This window comes from Mytilus californianus, unplaced genomic scaffold, assembly GCF_021869535.1.
Source record: "Mytilus californianus isolate M0D057914Y unplaced genomic scaffold, xbMytCali1.0.p SCAF_3, whole genome shotgun sequence".
NCBI lineage: Eukaryota > Metazoa > Mollusca > Bivalvia > Mytilida > Mytilidae > Mytilus > Mytilus californianus.
In genome coordinates, this window is record NW_026262679.1 from 95,087,991 (window position 1) to 95,103,958 (window position 15,968).

The 15,968-nt window shown below is 31.8% G+C and overlaps 2 protein-coding genes across 3 annotated transcripts in view; one reads left to right on the plus strand and one right to left on the minus strand.

Annotated features, from left to right (window-relative positions):
• LOC127735496 (uncharacterized) overlaps positions 1-15,968 on the minus strand; it is a 130,565-nt gene that overhangs the window by 109,896 nt on the left and 4,701 nt on the right. The gene's annotated exons all lie outside the window — the stretch shown is intronic.
• Positions 1-15,968, plus strand: part of LOC127735478 (protein SFI1 homolog) — a 45,825-nt gene that overhangs the window by 1,403 nt on the left and 28,454 nt on the right. The window contains exons 2-12 of one of the 2 annotated variants that reach the window (XM_052245648.1): positions 3,112-3,327; positions 3,626-3,697; positions 5,688-5,798; positions 7,493-7,587; positions 8,010-8,127; positions 9,301-9,403; positions 10,057-10,213; positions 11,426-11,587; positions 12,188-12,258; positions 13,185-13,277; positions 15,745-15,842. In XM_052245648.1, the coding sequence (XP_052101608.1) occupies positions 3,112-3,327; positions 3,626-3,697; positions 5,688-5,798; positions 7,493-7,587; positions 8,010-8,127; positions 9,301-9,403; positions 10,057-10,213; positions 11,426-11,587; positions 12,188-12,258; positions 13,185-13,277; positions 15,745-15,842 (1,296 nt within the window). The remainder of the gene's footprint in view (positions 1-3,111; positions 3,328-3,625; positions 3,698-5,687; positions 5,799-7,492; positions 7,588-8,009; positions 8,128-9,300; positions 9,404-10,056; positions 10,214-11,425; positions 11,588-12,187; positions 12,259-13,184; positions 13,278-15,744; positions 15,843-15,968) is intronic. The other variant, XM_052245649.1, reaches the window with a different exon arrangement.

Sequence of the window (15,968 nt, forward strand, 5' to 3'; positions counted from 1 at the left end):
TTGTTATTTGCATGTGGGAATAGAAGGAATAGTATTTTTAAAAAGTGGGAATAGGAGGAAGACACCGTGTAACTGACATTACCTGAAGTTAAATTTTACCTGTAAATCAATGAACATGCATAATTATATGGCTTCACTTGCCAGCTTGGGTGTCAAACATACTGGTAATCAACGATTTTTACCTCAGGCTAACTGACGTTGTGTAATAAAACTTTGTGTATTTAAAAATAATTGAAATAAATTTTGGGTTACTTCCCTTGATTTCTCCTGTTTTAAGTTACTTTCCTTTAAATAATGAAAATTGTTAAAAGAATATAAATGAAATATAAATTGAACAAATAATCATATATGGATGGTAATTAAATGATTTTAAATGTCTTAGGACAATAAAAAAAATTAAAATTTGGAATTTATTTGAGGGTTCTATACTTCTTTTCAAGGTTTAAGTTGAAATTTATATAAAAAGTATGACCTAATAAATTGGTGTATGTTAAATAAAAAATTAAAATAAAATTTCTAGCATGAAAGAATATTCAATTTCCAGTGATTGTTTTACTGAATAAAGATATGAAAAAGCAACAAAAAAAGAAATCAAAGAATGTTCTAAAAAACATAATGTTACATTGATTAAAGATAAAGAACATTAATAAGTACAAGTAACATATTACATTTGGATGGAAAGTTGAAGAAATAACACTTTAAAACACAATTTCTACATCACACGGTTACATTTAGGACAAAATTTATGTCGATAAAAAACCTCCTGATCTGAGTCCTAATCTCCTGACCAAAATTTCCCAATCTCCTGATCTGAGTTTCACAGTCCATCACATGTATGTGTATACATTGGATAGAGTGCAAGGCAACTTGGACCATCTATAAAAATTACAACTCAGACCATCTATGAAGACAACTTGTACCATCAATAAGTCAACTTGGATTATAATAAATGTACAATTAGATAATGAACAACGAATTCAATTAATGGGTAAATTAAGTAAAGTTTCTTTAATTTTTAATGAATTACTAAAGATTTTATTCAAATGATGAAGTAGGATAAGTTGACTCATTGACAGAATTTAGCTTAAAAAAAATTAATAACGAATTCAGCTAATAAAAAAAATAAATTCAAACTTGAATTTTTTTGCTTTAATTAAGTTTTATAATACATTAATATAGATATTAAGTAGAAACTTGGTTTCACATGAAGCAAATTATTTTGATAATGTTTTGCAAATTCAGCAACATTTAAATGATACTTTCATGTAGAATTTAACATTTTATCATTTATAGTCCACACCCTCTTTTAATACTAATTTGTCCGAGATGTTATCATAGACGGTACTAGTTGACTTTGTAGACGGTCCAAAATGACTTTGACCGTCCGAATTGACTTATTAGTCTGTCCGAGATGTCACAAGTTGAGTTCTCCCATATTTGTTGTATGATTGTAGTTCCAAAAGATTCTTCAAATGATAAAAAGACTATGATTAAAGTAGGGCTTCCAAAAAATATTTGAGCTAGCCGGACATTTTTTCAATCACGTTTTTTTTATCCCTTTAGACAGGTTACCACATAACAAAAGATGGACATAACTGTATGATAAAGCCATTAGGCGTTAAACTATTAAAGGACGATAAACTTCATAGACTGCATACTTTTTCAGTTTTTATATAAATTCCATTTTTGGCTTTAACAATTACAATGATAGTGCATGGTTCGAATTGGCATATATCCGCAGACTTAACAAAGTGTATTAGTCAGTCGAGGACCAGCTTAGTTATTTGATAAACACGTTTTCCAATATTTACCGGATATTTACTAGACAACAATAGAGCGCGGAACGGAGACGGTTGTGCAAAACCCTTGTATTTTTATCTAGCATTATTGAGGTTAAGCAGTTCTTTCCACGTTATTTCTTAGGGAAAATACTTGAGATGAACGTAAGATAATGGTTTAAATGACATTTTTATCGTTTTGGATGAATTCGGATGCATTATTAAATAATAAATTTTACACTTGTGCACATGCGCACACTTCTAATATTTCAATCGACATGGTTCTGTCTGTTAAACTTTTTTACCACCTTTGTAAATTATGTGGACAGGATACCCTTTGGGTGCCCCTGAGTGGGAGTCCCCCGAATGACCCCCCCCCCCATGTCGGAGGGGGCATTAAGTTTTACCCTTGTCCATCTGTACGTCCATCCGTCTGTCCGTACGTCCCAAAGTTGGTTTCCGTTCTCTTACTTTAGTTTGCCTCAACCAAATGTTATGAAACTTATACAAAATGCTTATTACCACAAAACACAGATCAAGTTTGAATTTTAGTGGCATCACTTTAACCGTTCTTATGCTCCTTAACAAATGAAAAAATTGCTGATTTTTTTGTTTCCATTCTATAACTTTAAATTGCCTCAGCCAAATGTTATGAAACTTGTACGAAATGCTTATTACCACAAAACACAGATCAAGTTTGAATTTTGGTGGCGTCACTTTTACTGTTCTAGAGTTATTTTTCGTTTCTGTTCTCTAATTTAAGTTTGCCTCAACCAAATGTTATGAAAATTATACACAATACGTATTACCACAAAACTCAGATCAAGTACAAATTTGGATAGGGTAACTTTTACTGTTCTTCAGTTATGTCCCTTTATAACTTTATATGATATGCAAGAGGGGGCATCATCTGTGTCCCATGGACACATTCCACATTTATTTATTAAATTGTTTCCAGTTGGAATATATGTCGAAGCAGCATTTGAGATATTTGCTGGTTGACTGATATTATGTATCATAATCAACTGTATACAAGTACCTGTGACATGTATATGTAAAATTGTATCAAATAAAAATAGGTTTTTGGTGAGGGGTATTTCTAGACAGAGGCAACAGATTTTGTAGTCACTGATTTAATTCAAAATGTATTGCTTTGTTCCTGTGACAAGCTTTGAGCTGATGAACACAGATTTTGGAAATGATATAAAACACACATTACAATGTGATTTGTATTGTTTTTTTTTTATAGTATTATCATGTAATTTTTAATTATACGTTGTAGTATTGATTTGTTTAGTGTGTTTATAACATTTATATGTTTTCTTTTTTATAGTAGGAAAGACAAGTTATGTGCAACACAAACAATTGAAATAAAGCAAGATAAAGTTGCCAATGTTCTTGAGCAAAAGAAATCCAAACTTCCAATATCTGCTGCAAGACAACGTCGAAGAGAACGAAAAGATGGTGGTAAAAGTAAAATTCAGATTAAAAACTACAAACCAGGCTATACTTGGAACAGAGGTGGGAGAGTGAAGGAACTAAGAATAAGGTACATGGTGTATAATTTGTTTTTTTTTCAAATTTATATGAGCTTCTTCTACATATAAGGAATTTCCTCTGAAGATCAGCTATTTCTCATCTATCCCAACAATCTGTAGAATGTATATTATACTGGTAGATACATATATATATAATCAAAAGGTAACAAAATAACTACACTTTTGTTCAGTTTGAAATATTCAAATATCTTGGGTAGCAGGAAAGTGATATACAGTTTTAAATATATCTCATATAAAAAATGGACAACATTTTTAATAGTTGAAAGCTGAAAAAATCCTTTATTTCAGATGTTTGGCTAGGAAATTTTCTCAGATATGGAAAAAGCAGACATTTGGAAGAGTGATGCCAAGTACAGCCAGGTTGTTTTCCTCATTTTATGTATATTATAACATATAGATTTATTGGATTTTATGTTAGTATACAGTCTGTGGCCAAAGCATAGATTTTTCTAGTGTTCCACAGGGTCCGGTATTCAGACCCATTCCCAATGGCAAAAACCCTCCATTTTTCCCAATTTTGGGAGCAAGATTCCCAAACGATCTCAAAATTCATTTTCATCTTTATTATTCATGACAGCGATGTTCAGTTTGTGCAACCGCTAGCTTTATGCCGAAAATCGCCAACAAGTAATGTGTAAATCAGAGTTAAAACATATCTGACTGACAAAAACAACATGGACAAACAATGGCCGCCATAAACCGGAAATGTTCACAATTACAATACTGGATCAGATTCTGGGAGTGGATAAGGCTAATTTTGGGTTTGCTGATCAAATACAATAAAAAAAAAATTTGTTAAATTCCAGGCAGGTGACAAAATACAGCTGTGAAATATAAACACTAGAATTGAAAACCAAAAGATGTATGAAAAAGAAAGAAGAAACAGGAAATATTTTATACAGAAACTCTAAATTATTTTTAGTTCACAAATTTTCATGTCAAAATCTGGGACTATTATACTAGTTATGTTAGTATAATAGTCCCAGTCAAAATCCAATAAAATGTCACATTACTTTTCTTTATCACTAAAAAATGTATAAGATGTTTTTATAATGTAAACATATAACTACAGATCCAAGAGGTAATTTCTTCTCAATTTTGAAAGGCCAGTAAAAATCTGGAAGAGCAAGTGAATTTAGAAAAGTGTTAGCCTGCTTGGCCAGTTAAAATACATCTTATTTCTATTCCTGATTTATTTATTATATTAACTGTTATTGTCTTCTGAGATTACTATAACACATTATAGTAGTCTCAGCTGGCTTTGAAGATAAAAAAAATTTTAAGAACTGTGATATTTTGATACTAAAATAAACTTGAGTGCCTTGTTGTCAAGTTTAAAAACAAAAAGGACAGAAAATAAAATTATAAATAGCAATCATGTACATAGTTTCTTACTTCATTTTCACAATAAAAAAAATGATAATCTTTAATGAACTAAACACACTAAAACTCACATCTGGTATATTTGTTGTTTTCCCAATTTCATTGAAAATCACGAAAAAAAATTCCCAAAACTGGCCAGGGTCCTTTTCCCAAAATACCCAGAAAAACCCCTGCAAAGGATTCAGATACTTTCTATTTAAGGAACAACAGTACTGGTGCTCTTTTTTGAAGAGTTGCCCCTATCAATTGAGGATTTAATGACCTGAAATGTAGTTTATTCTTCAAACAATTGGGGATTTGATGTTATGCTAATTGACAGTGTTAACTCTTCAAATACATTACTGTTGTACTTGTTACTATTTTTTTCTAGTTCTATTTTAGTTAAGTAGGATGAAACATTTTTAATACCCAGGAGGATCGGTATGAGGCACAACAATCCAGCATACTAGAATTTATAGTTTACTCAAATGACACAAAATGCTATTTTTATACCCATACTGTTTTACCTCTGTCTGTCCATCCATCCGTCAGTCCGTCCGTCCATCCCATGAATATTTTTCGTCGCATCTTTCTCAGGAACTACACTACAAGGATTTCTGAAATTTGGTTGATAAGTCAGCTATACCGTGTGATGCGTTTTCAGATTCATCACTCAACAACTTCCTGTTTACCGTCAAGTATTTGGGCGGGGGTATCATCAGTGAGCAGTAGCTCACAGTTTCACTTGTTTAAATAAGTTTTTAGAACGGCAATAAAATCAGGGTCAGTTGGGAGGCAGGTAACAGGTGAACATGAAATTTTTTCTAAGCTTATCAAAATTGGCCAAAATTGTAGCTTGATTTATTTCATATGGTTTACTTGTCCCAATGGTACACTGGGGATTTTAAAAAAAAACACAATATGATAGAATATTGGTATAAAGTTCTGGACATGCTCTATTCAGTAACTTTGTATTGGTTTATTTCAGATATCATTACCAGAAACACATAATGAAATTAGCATTTAATGAATGGTATGATATGTGGTGGCATGTTAGAAAAGAGTGGAGACTAATGGTTAGAGCAGAGTGCCATTTTAGGTATCGTAACACTTTCTTGATTCTTCATCATACTTTCACTTAAGACATATATAAAAAAAAAATCATATACACACAGATTTATATAACTGCATGCAGCAAGATATGTTGTTCATCCTGAATATGCAAGAAATATTTGCTCCTGGACCAGGGTTTCCGCTTGACCTTGCGAAAAAAAAATAATTGGGGCGATTTAAAATCATGATTGGTGAAAGAATTTGGCGAAAAAAATATAATAATAATGGTTTGATTTTGTCCATCTTGTTAATTTTGTTTTAGGTTTCTGGGACTTTTTCCCTTATCAGGCAATACTTGGATTTCACAGATTTCAACTTGAACTTGTCATGCGTATCAATTTTGTCAGAAATTCAATAATCAGCTGATTGCATTTGATAGCAATTGGCAACAATGGATTTTTTTAGGAAGTTGTTACTTGTATTATTAATGAAAATGTTTGTAAAATGGCGTCACATGTCATAACAAAAGATTGATTTTACAAATTTGATAAGGAAATAATTGTTTTAAAGTGGGTATAATCGTTTTAGTGGTGCACATGTTTTAAGCATAGTTTTATGTCTCAAATTTTACTTTTAACAATGGTTCAGAAAGAAAACTATTGTTTTGAAGAAATGGTTCAAAAGTAAGAGAAATCTCTGATTTTATTCTCTGTCCTTTGACTAGGCAGGAAGTATCCAATAAACTGATTGAAGATGAATCCCGTGTTCCCAGATGTCAAATTTTACAGTATCTTAAAAAAAGTTTTAAGAAAGTTTTGTTCTAATTGAGTGTTCATTTATTACAATGAAGGATATGAAATAGATATGTAGAATTATAATAATGTTGGCGAAAAAAATAATGTTTTGGGGAAAGAGGTGGGAAAAAAATTGACCCAGGGGAAACCCTCCCCTGGACATTAAGCAAATGGCAAACAATCTTTTTTTTTTCATGACAGCTTAAAATTTTCAAATGTGAAGCTTGTTTCAGATATTTGAAATATTAACTGAATGGACAATATTAATTTATTCATGCTAACCATAATGCATAGTCCAATTCAATTTCCCTATAATGTGCCCCAAATCACAAAATCTAAAACTTAGGTTGGTTCCTTGAGTAGAATATTCAATATACCTCTGGAACTTGTCAAATACCAGACTGTCTACAACTAGCTAGGATAAATAGGTCAAAATATTATGTCCCTGAATCAAACCACTAAATTAAATGTAATAGTCTTAGTGATAAATATAGCTATTTTTATGATATTAACCAATCAGAGTCTTCGTATTCAATCACCAATTTTGTAACAAATCCATGATCTGGTCTATGGGGATATTGGAATTGGTCAATTGTTACTAACCAGTTTGGGTTCTGTTGCATTGTTATGTAAGACACTGCTGCCCATATGCAGTGCAAGTTTGAAAAAAAATTAAACAAGCACAATGAATTAGCTCTGACAAGTGAAAGCATCAAATGTTGGGTAAGCATTTGTATTTGTTGGGGTAGTGAAACATCAACATTTAAAAGCTCTGGGCTAGTGACTATGTGAGGTTGTCAAGAAAATTTCATAAAAAATTGCATTAGACAAATAGTTATGGCCATGCACTTTATATATGGACCAGCTGGTGTTGAAAGATCAATTTGAATAATATAAGTTATTAGTAGAATAATATCCTTAAATGTCTGTTGTAATCTGCTTTCAGATACTTAGCTTGGACAAAATACTTTGAAGCATGGAAAGAGTTTATAGTATACAAAAAGGAAGAAAAAAGAAAAAAGATAATTGCAGTTAAACATGGTAATTTGATATCTGCTATTGTCCTTGAAAATTTTTGCATTGTGATATTATCTACTACTACTTGGTGTTTTTTTTAACGACATTGACTACCCATGAGGGTCTCTCACGGTCTATTTCTTCAATTTTCTCAATGAACTATTAAGGTGTCTATTTGGACTGTTTTGATTATATACAAAATTTTCAGACAAAATGCTATAAATGTTACTAATTTTATAAAGAAGGTGTATGTCACTATGTCATTGTGACCGACCGTGCAAGGGCTGTATAGCCAGTCAAGGTCGTTTAAAACTTCCATTTGTTGTTGTCATTGTGAGGTAAAACTGATCAATGTAAAAATTTGAGCTCACAAAAAAATGTATATTTTCAAAGTAAATTTTGTATAATACTGTTTTCTTTAATGACATTTTTCCCAATGACTATAGATACTAAACAGATTCTTCAGAAGGCACTGAACTCTTGGAAGGAATATACATTTTCACAGAAACTGAAAAATAAGAAGAAAATTGAAGCAGCTAAGTTCTATGAAAATAGTCTTGTAAAGTAAGTAGTATGATTGTAAGAAAAACACTTACTTCTTGTGTGCTTATCTCTTTATTTAACGATGATGATGGATTGCTGTTTATCATCCAGCAGCACCTACATGCTGAGCTGAATTTTTAACATGCTAGTTCACAAACTAACAGTATGCAGGCAACATGATACCCTACTTGAGCACATTATTCAGACTCTGAATCCAGACAGTCTCTGGTCATACTCCTATGTGGCCCATGCTTAGCTGAGAAGCAGCAAATACCAATTTTCAAGTCCTTGGTTTGACCCAGCTGTGGAGTGAACCCATGACCTCCTGCACTCCAGGAGAACAAGCTACCATGAGACTACAGAGGCATTTTGTCTCTTTATAAATGAACATTTGTTTACTCAAACTTTAGGCAGCATCAAATTCATTTTCAGATTCTAATACTCCTTTCATAAAAATATGGTGAAGAATAGAGGATTAATTTTTTACATTTTTGTGCCCCCGCCGTAGGAGACGGGGTCATTAAGTGTTACCCTTGACCATCCTTCTTTCTGTCTGTCTGTCCCATTTTTGTTGCAGAGCTTGAGTGGGGGCCTTTGTGTCCTCAAACACATTCTTTTTTTATTGAAAATAATTTTCACTCATATTGCAATAAATTGAAATTTATAATGGAAAAATGTAGAATAAAATATAAAATTGAAGAATAAATCTTTGTAGAGATAGAATGAGTTTTAAAGATTGTATTTTTATGTTGTTTCACTGATTTATTTAGACACTGCCAATATTAAGAGAGAAAAGGATATATGGCAATCCAACAACACAAAATAACAAAAATGCATATATATAGAGGTCACCATATGACCTCAACAGTAATTATGAGATTTGTTTTAAGGAAACTTAATCTTCTGTTGAATTTCGTTTTCATTGAAAAACTTATAAATATAAATCTAATAAATGATCATAATATAGACTAGTCTTGAAAGTACAATGTTTTATTCATGGACATTTTAGGTCGTTGTTAGTGAAAGGTTTATAATATGAAGTGCAGTGTAAAAAAAATTATACTTACCATCCAAATCATCCAAATCAAGTACATTTGTAATATGAAATCTACAGTATTTTCTAATTGCATTGTTCAAGTTTAAATTAACTTTATACAATGTTGCGCCATGTATATTTTTTTTTTAATATTTCAGAAAAAATTGGCATACTTGGAAAGAAAGATACGATATGAAACAACACAGGAAGAATATTGATGTTGTGGCTCTTCAGTTTTGGGCTTATCGTCTTCAAGTACAGGTAATGACAGTTATAAGAAATGACGTTTAAATTAGTCTAGAATTTCAATGATTAAAAATTTTAAAAACAATATAAATTTTATTATTCTTTTTAAAAGCACACTTATAACTTTATATTTTTGGGAAATCGCTACAAGTTGTAAGAATAATTATTGCAGTGCCTTAAACTGTAAATTCTGATTAGATTATACTTGTTTGCTCCCAAAATCTAAATTTAAAGAGCCTAAAAAAATTTTAGGGTCCCTGCTTTTTTTCAAGCCTACGACATTTATGTTGTTAAAGCGAGACATAGCGATCCTTGATTCTGTCGTTTTTTGGTGGTGGCGTCGTCAACATTTAGTTTCAGTCTGTGCTTAAAGTTTTTAATACATCAATAACTTTGGCAAGGCTTCAAGGAATTTTATGAAATTTGGACAGAAGCTTGTTATGACCAAAAGACAGTATCCAGAGCAAAATTTTGAAAATATTCATATTCATTTTTTCATATTTTACTGATAAATGGACTTAACAAGCACAGTCGAAACACAGGGTTCCGCGGAAACCTTTACAAATTTTAAAAAAAAAATGCTGTCATGAACTGGATTATATTTTTTTTCTAATTAAATGTTATTGTTAATGTGCAAAATACTTTGTTACATGTACTAACTTACTCAGCATTGGTTGATTTGGTGTGATGCTTACAAGAGAAGACAAGTTTATCATAGCAAAGCAAGGTTGGCTATCAGACATAACAAATTCTATACCATGCAAAGAGCACTGACGGCATGGATGGAATTCTGGACCATGAAGAAAGAAAAGCAAAAAGAAAAAGGTGGGCAATAAAAAATATAATATGAAAGAAAAAATAAGGGATGTTGGTTTATGTGTGCAGAATATCATTAATTCATAATCATTAATTTTCTCTTTATAAAAATAAGAAGATGTGGTAGGATTGCCAATGAGACCTCTTTCCACCAAAGACAAAAAGACAAAAAAGTGGCATCTGCCACAATTCTCCAGTGAGAAAAACATTGGTCTTTTCACATGGTACATAGGTGCTGCTGGTATAGAACTGTAATTGACCCTTAAATTGACCTTTACCAAGTTAAGATAAGCTGTCCAGTAATAAGGGAGCTTGTGATGCTATAATTAGGACACATTGTCTGACTAAAAACAAGGATTCTGCCAAAAAATATTAACTGACAAAAGTTGTTGTTCAGATTATGATTTATTACCTAGGATGAAATAATCGTATGTTGCCTTTGAAAAATCATATCCTCTAATTTTGGAATTATTTTGCATCATATTCCCTGAATCCTGATCAGTTATAAGGCATAGTTTGTGAACTGTTTGACCTGCATAAAACATTGGATGACAGAATTATATCTTTAAGATAAGACATTACCAATCGAGTGATAGATTGCATATGTCAAAACAATTATAGACCAAATTTATATACTAGAATTTCAACATTTGTATTAGATGGAAATAAACGTAAGTGTATTTATTTATTTTTTACATCTAGTTTTCGTGGATTCGTTTTTACAACATAATTGCAATTGTTTGTTTGCATGATTTTATAACTTTACATAAGTCTTCTACTTTATGGTATTCATTTTATATATAAGAATTATTAACTGTATAAATTTGCTTGGTTATTATATGGCAATTCATAGCTTATTGTGCTGAATGCCTGAAAAGTCTTCAAAGAATTTCCAACATAATTATATAAATCATAAGACAATCATAATCACTTGAGTTTTCTTTCAGATTTTGTCTGTTTTTCTGTTGGTTACACATTTCTGCTTTCATGTTAAATTGTTTTATAATGTTTATAAAGAATGCAAAAATGAAATTGTTGGATATACAAATAGAAATTATTGCACAAATGTTTTTTTTAATTGAAAAACTGGGAATTTGGAGAATTATACAGTAAAAGGACAGCTGTTAATTAGTGCTTTCATCTTTGAAACTCAAAACAGAAAAAATGCATTGTTTACCCCTTTCAAGTACCATGTACTATAAGACATGTTTTCTTATGCAGAATATTCCCAGTCACTGTACCACAGAAGTGTCCTTGTTAAGTGTATGAGAGTGTGGGTGAACCATTATAATAGGAGGATGATGATACAGAACCACCAAACCCATATAGAAGAACTTGCGGATAGGTTTACAAAGAGGAGATACCTACAGAGATGGTCACAATGTATCCTTATATCTAATGTCAAGTTACTGTTGTAGGTAGAATATTGTAATTTAAAAATAATAAGTTGGCTTAGTAGCATATTTGTAATTGTGATCTTTCTTGAGAATATTTATAGTAAAATATTTTTGATTTATAAAATAGCTGTAATAAGAATTTTGTTTGATTTGTTCATTTCACAAAACAATATTACATATTATAAAAAAATTCTTGACAGAACTTTTTTATGAAAGTTATACTAGACTTTATTTTTTTATAGAAACAGAAATACTACAAGACTTTCATGCTTTAGGACTTTACTATAACCTACCTTAATGATGTGCCAACTGTTTGCAAAATCGTCACTATGGGCCTGTTATTTAAATGTTTATGGTTCAGGTTGTGACAATAAAAAAGTACGGGAAATGATTTCTTGCTACAAGGAAATACAAATAAACTGATTGTTGATATAAAATTGTAAATATAGATATATAAGTATATACTTTCTCAGGACGCAGAGTAAAACTCCTTTACAGCTTATAAAAAAACCCACCAAAGATGATTATTAAGGATTATTTTTATTATACACTAATAACTATTATAAATCCTTAATAATTATCAAAGATGTGGAATTGCAGCATGAGAAGGAAGAAAAGGAAGAGCTGGCAGTAACACATTATGTGAGAAAATTAAAGGTGAGAATGGAATGTAAAGTATTTCTTATGTTGTTAAGTTTGTGAAAGTTTCTCTTTTGTTCCTTCTTTATCATTTAGCTTCAATAGGCAAACATCTTTTGAGTTGCACAGAAGACAAATTTGTGAACACACAAAAATAATTACTGTAGATATAGAAATTGTTGAATACATTTATTATTGCTATTATTTAACGATGGACAAAAATGTGATATTGTTTATCACGTTTTTAGGAATGCTTCATACAAAAATGCTATCAAAATTTGAAATGAGAGTTTATATTTTTGTAAAACCTATCCCGTTGCAATTATTGCAACAATAAAAAAATCGCAAAAATGTCGGAAATTTTCAGTAGATATAACATACAAACTGACAATCCAATACATCAACGTTTATGTTTCATGTTTATTTTTATGTTTGACACTTCTAATGTGCAGAACCTGCAAGTAAAAGGTTATGATGTGCCCAAATATGCTATTTCTGGTTTTAGAGTATACACACATATCTATAAACCATAGACAATAATTCCATTTTAAATGTGTTGCCAACTTTTCAAAGTATTGTTTTATATTCAGTTATACATTGTAGTAAGAAAAGAAATTTTGAACTAGTGAGAATGCCCAAAATTATTTTTTATTATTGTGTATTCATTATTATTCATTGAGTAATTAATTTGTTGATTTTTTGGGGTATAGGAGAACCAAAAATGTCAAGTGTTCAACACAGTGCAAATTTCTTATAAGCTTGCATCTGAATTCTTCAAAACTACCCAGTACACATTAAAAATATCCATAAAAAAAGACATTCCTTAATCCATGAAAATTTGTTTGTTTTGAAAATAAAAATCCACAGAATACGGGATTAAATAACTAACTAAATAACACAGACAAAATACTTATAAATTCTAGTATGTTTTTATGTATTTGTAGGTTATTGGGTTTTCAGCATTCAGACTTCATCTTGTCCAGAAAAGGATGAAAGAAATGCGGATGGAAATGGCTGCCAATTTTTATGTAACCATGGTAATAGAAAAACTTTGTTATATTTTGGATCAGTTGTATTGTTTTTATTATCAGACTTTAAATGAAAAAAATAATTTATTATACTTTGAAAGAACTTTGAATTGCTGGATATAAGTTTACTATTTACTGTAAATTCAGAAATTATTGAGATGTTTTTAGCTAACCTGGCCCGAAGGGCCAAGTGAGCTTTTCTCATCACTTTGGCGTCCGTCATCCGGCGTCGTCCGTCGTCGGCGTTAACTTTTTACATTTTGAACTTCTTCTAGAGAACCACTAAATGGAATGAAACCAAACATGGCATGAATGTTCCTTATGAGGTGCTGACTAAGTGTTGTTACTTTGTAGCGGATCCATCATCCAAGATGGCCGCCATCGGGGGACTTAGTTTAACATAGGACCCTATGGGAAATACATACAAATGTCTTCTTTTAGAGAACCACTGAATGGAATTAAACCAAACATGGCATGAATGTTCCTTATGAGGTGCTGACCGAGTGTTGTTACTTTGAAGCCGATCCATAATCCAAGATGGCCGCCAGCGGGGGACTTAGTTTAACATGGGACCCTATGGGAAATACATACAAATGTCTTCTTTTAGAGAACCACTGAATGGAATGAAACCAAACATGGAATAAATGTTCCTTATGAGGTGCTGACCGAGTGTTGTTACTTTGAAGCCGATCCATAATCCAAGATGGCCGCCAGCGGGGGACTTAGTTTAACATGGGACCCTATATGGGAAATACATACAAATGTCTTCTTTTAGAGAACCACTGAATGGAATGAAACCAAACATGGCATGAATGTTCCTTATGAGGTGCTGACCGAGTGTTGTTACTTTGAAGCTGATCCATAATCCAAGATGGCCGCCAGCGGGGGACTTGGTTTAACATGGGACCCTATGGGAAATACATACAAACGTCTTCTTTTAGAGAACCACTGAATGGAATGAAACCAAACATGGCAAGAATGTTCCTTATGAGGTGCTGACCTAGTGTTGTTACTTTGAAGCTGATCCATCATCCAAGATGGCAGCCAATGGGGGACTTAGTTTAACATAGGACCCTATGGGAAATACATACAAATGTCTTCTTTTAGAGAACCACTGAATGCAATGAAACCAAACATGGCATGAATGTTCCTTATGAGGTGCTGACCAAGTGTTGTTACTATGAAGCCGATCCATAATCTAAGATGGGCGCCAGCGGAGGACTTAGTTTAACATAGGACCCTATGAGAAATACGTACAAATGTTTTCTTTTAGAGAACCATTGAATGGAATGAAACCAAACATGGCATGCATGTTCCTTTTGAGGTGCTGACCAAGTGTTGTTACTTTGAAGCAGATCCTTCATCCATGATGGCTGCCAGATGGGGACAATGTTTAACAAAGGACCCTATGGACAATACATACAAATGTCTTCTTTTAGAGAACCACATACTGAATGGATTGAAACCAAACATGGCATGAATGTTCCTCATGAGGTGCTGACTAAGTTTTGTTACTTTAAAGCTGATCCTTCATCCATGATGGCCGCCAATGGGGGGACTTCCTTTAACATAAGACCCTATGGGAAATACATACAAATGCTTCTTCTAGAGGAGCACTGAATGGAATGAAACCAAAACATGGCATAAATGTTTCTTATGAGGTGCTGATTAAGTGTTGCTACTTTGTTGCTGATTTACTGTTCAAGATGGCCACCAGGATTTTTTATTAAATTACAGGACCAATATTAAACCAAATTTGGCCTCACTCATTATTAGGGTATCTGTTATGATTTTAATCTATTTTTACATGATTTCCAAAACCAAAGTAGAATCAGGTGAGCGACACAGGCTCTTGAGAGCATCTAGTTTTACAATTTCATAAATTTTGTAAATTTTTGTAAATTTTTACAAAATATTTTCCACTGTAACTACTGGGCCAAGTTCATTATAGATAGAGATAATAGTAAGGAGCAAGAATGTTCAGTAAAGTAAGATCTACAAACACATCACCATCACCAAAACACAATTTTGTCATGAATTCATCTGTGTCCTTTGTTTAATATGCACATAGACCAAGGTGAGCGACACAGGCTCTTTAGAGCCTCTAGTTATTGTTGCCATAAATGTGACAGGGTTATAATCGCAATAATTTAAACTCGCATTTTGAAATTTTCTAAATGATTTCAACAGGATTTTTCTCAATATCGCAAAAATTAAAATCGCATTTTAGTATAAAATGACATAATCACAATAATAAATGCACGCAATAATTTCTGAATTTACAGTACCTTACACTGATGAGCTAAGCAAAAACACACATAAAATTACAAGATCATAATTATTAACTTATACAACATTTAAAAACTTGTGGTCAGAATCCAGCATAAGAGTATATAAAGGAAAATCTTTAACTTTTCATTGGTGTCTAAAATTATACTTTATCATACTAGATTTAGGATTCTTTATATTTTTATAGTTAACAAAGAGACATTGGAATCGTTGGATGGCAAGATGTGAACACAATGAAGAACTAGCTATTCATAGTTTAACTGTCAAAGCTACATTACATTACAGGTAGACAGATACTGTTATATATTTTTCAAAGTTCACTTTCATAGACATTGCATTTGAGTAATTCAGAGTTTTTAGACATGGAAAGTTGATTCTCTCCCTTCTGCTCTTGTTATCATCATTCCTTTA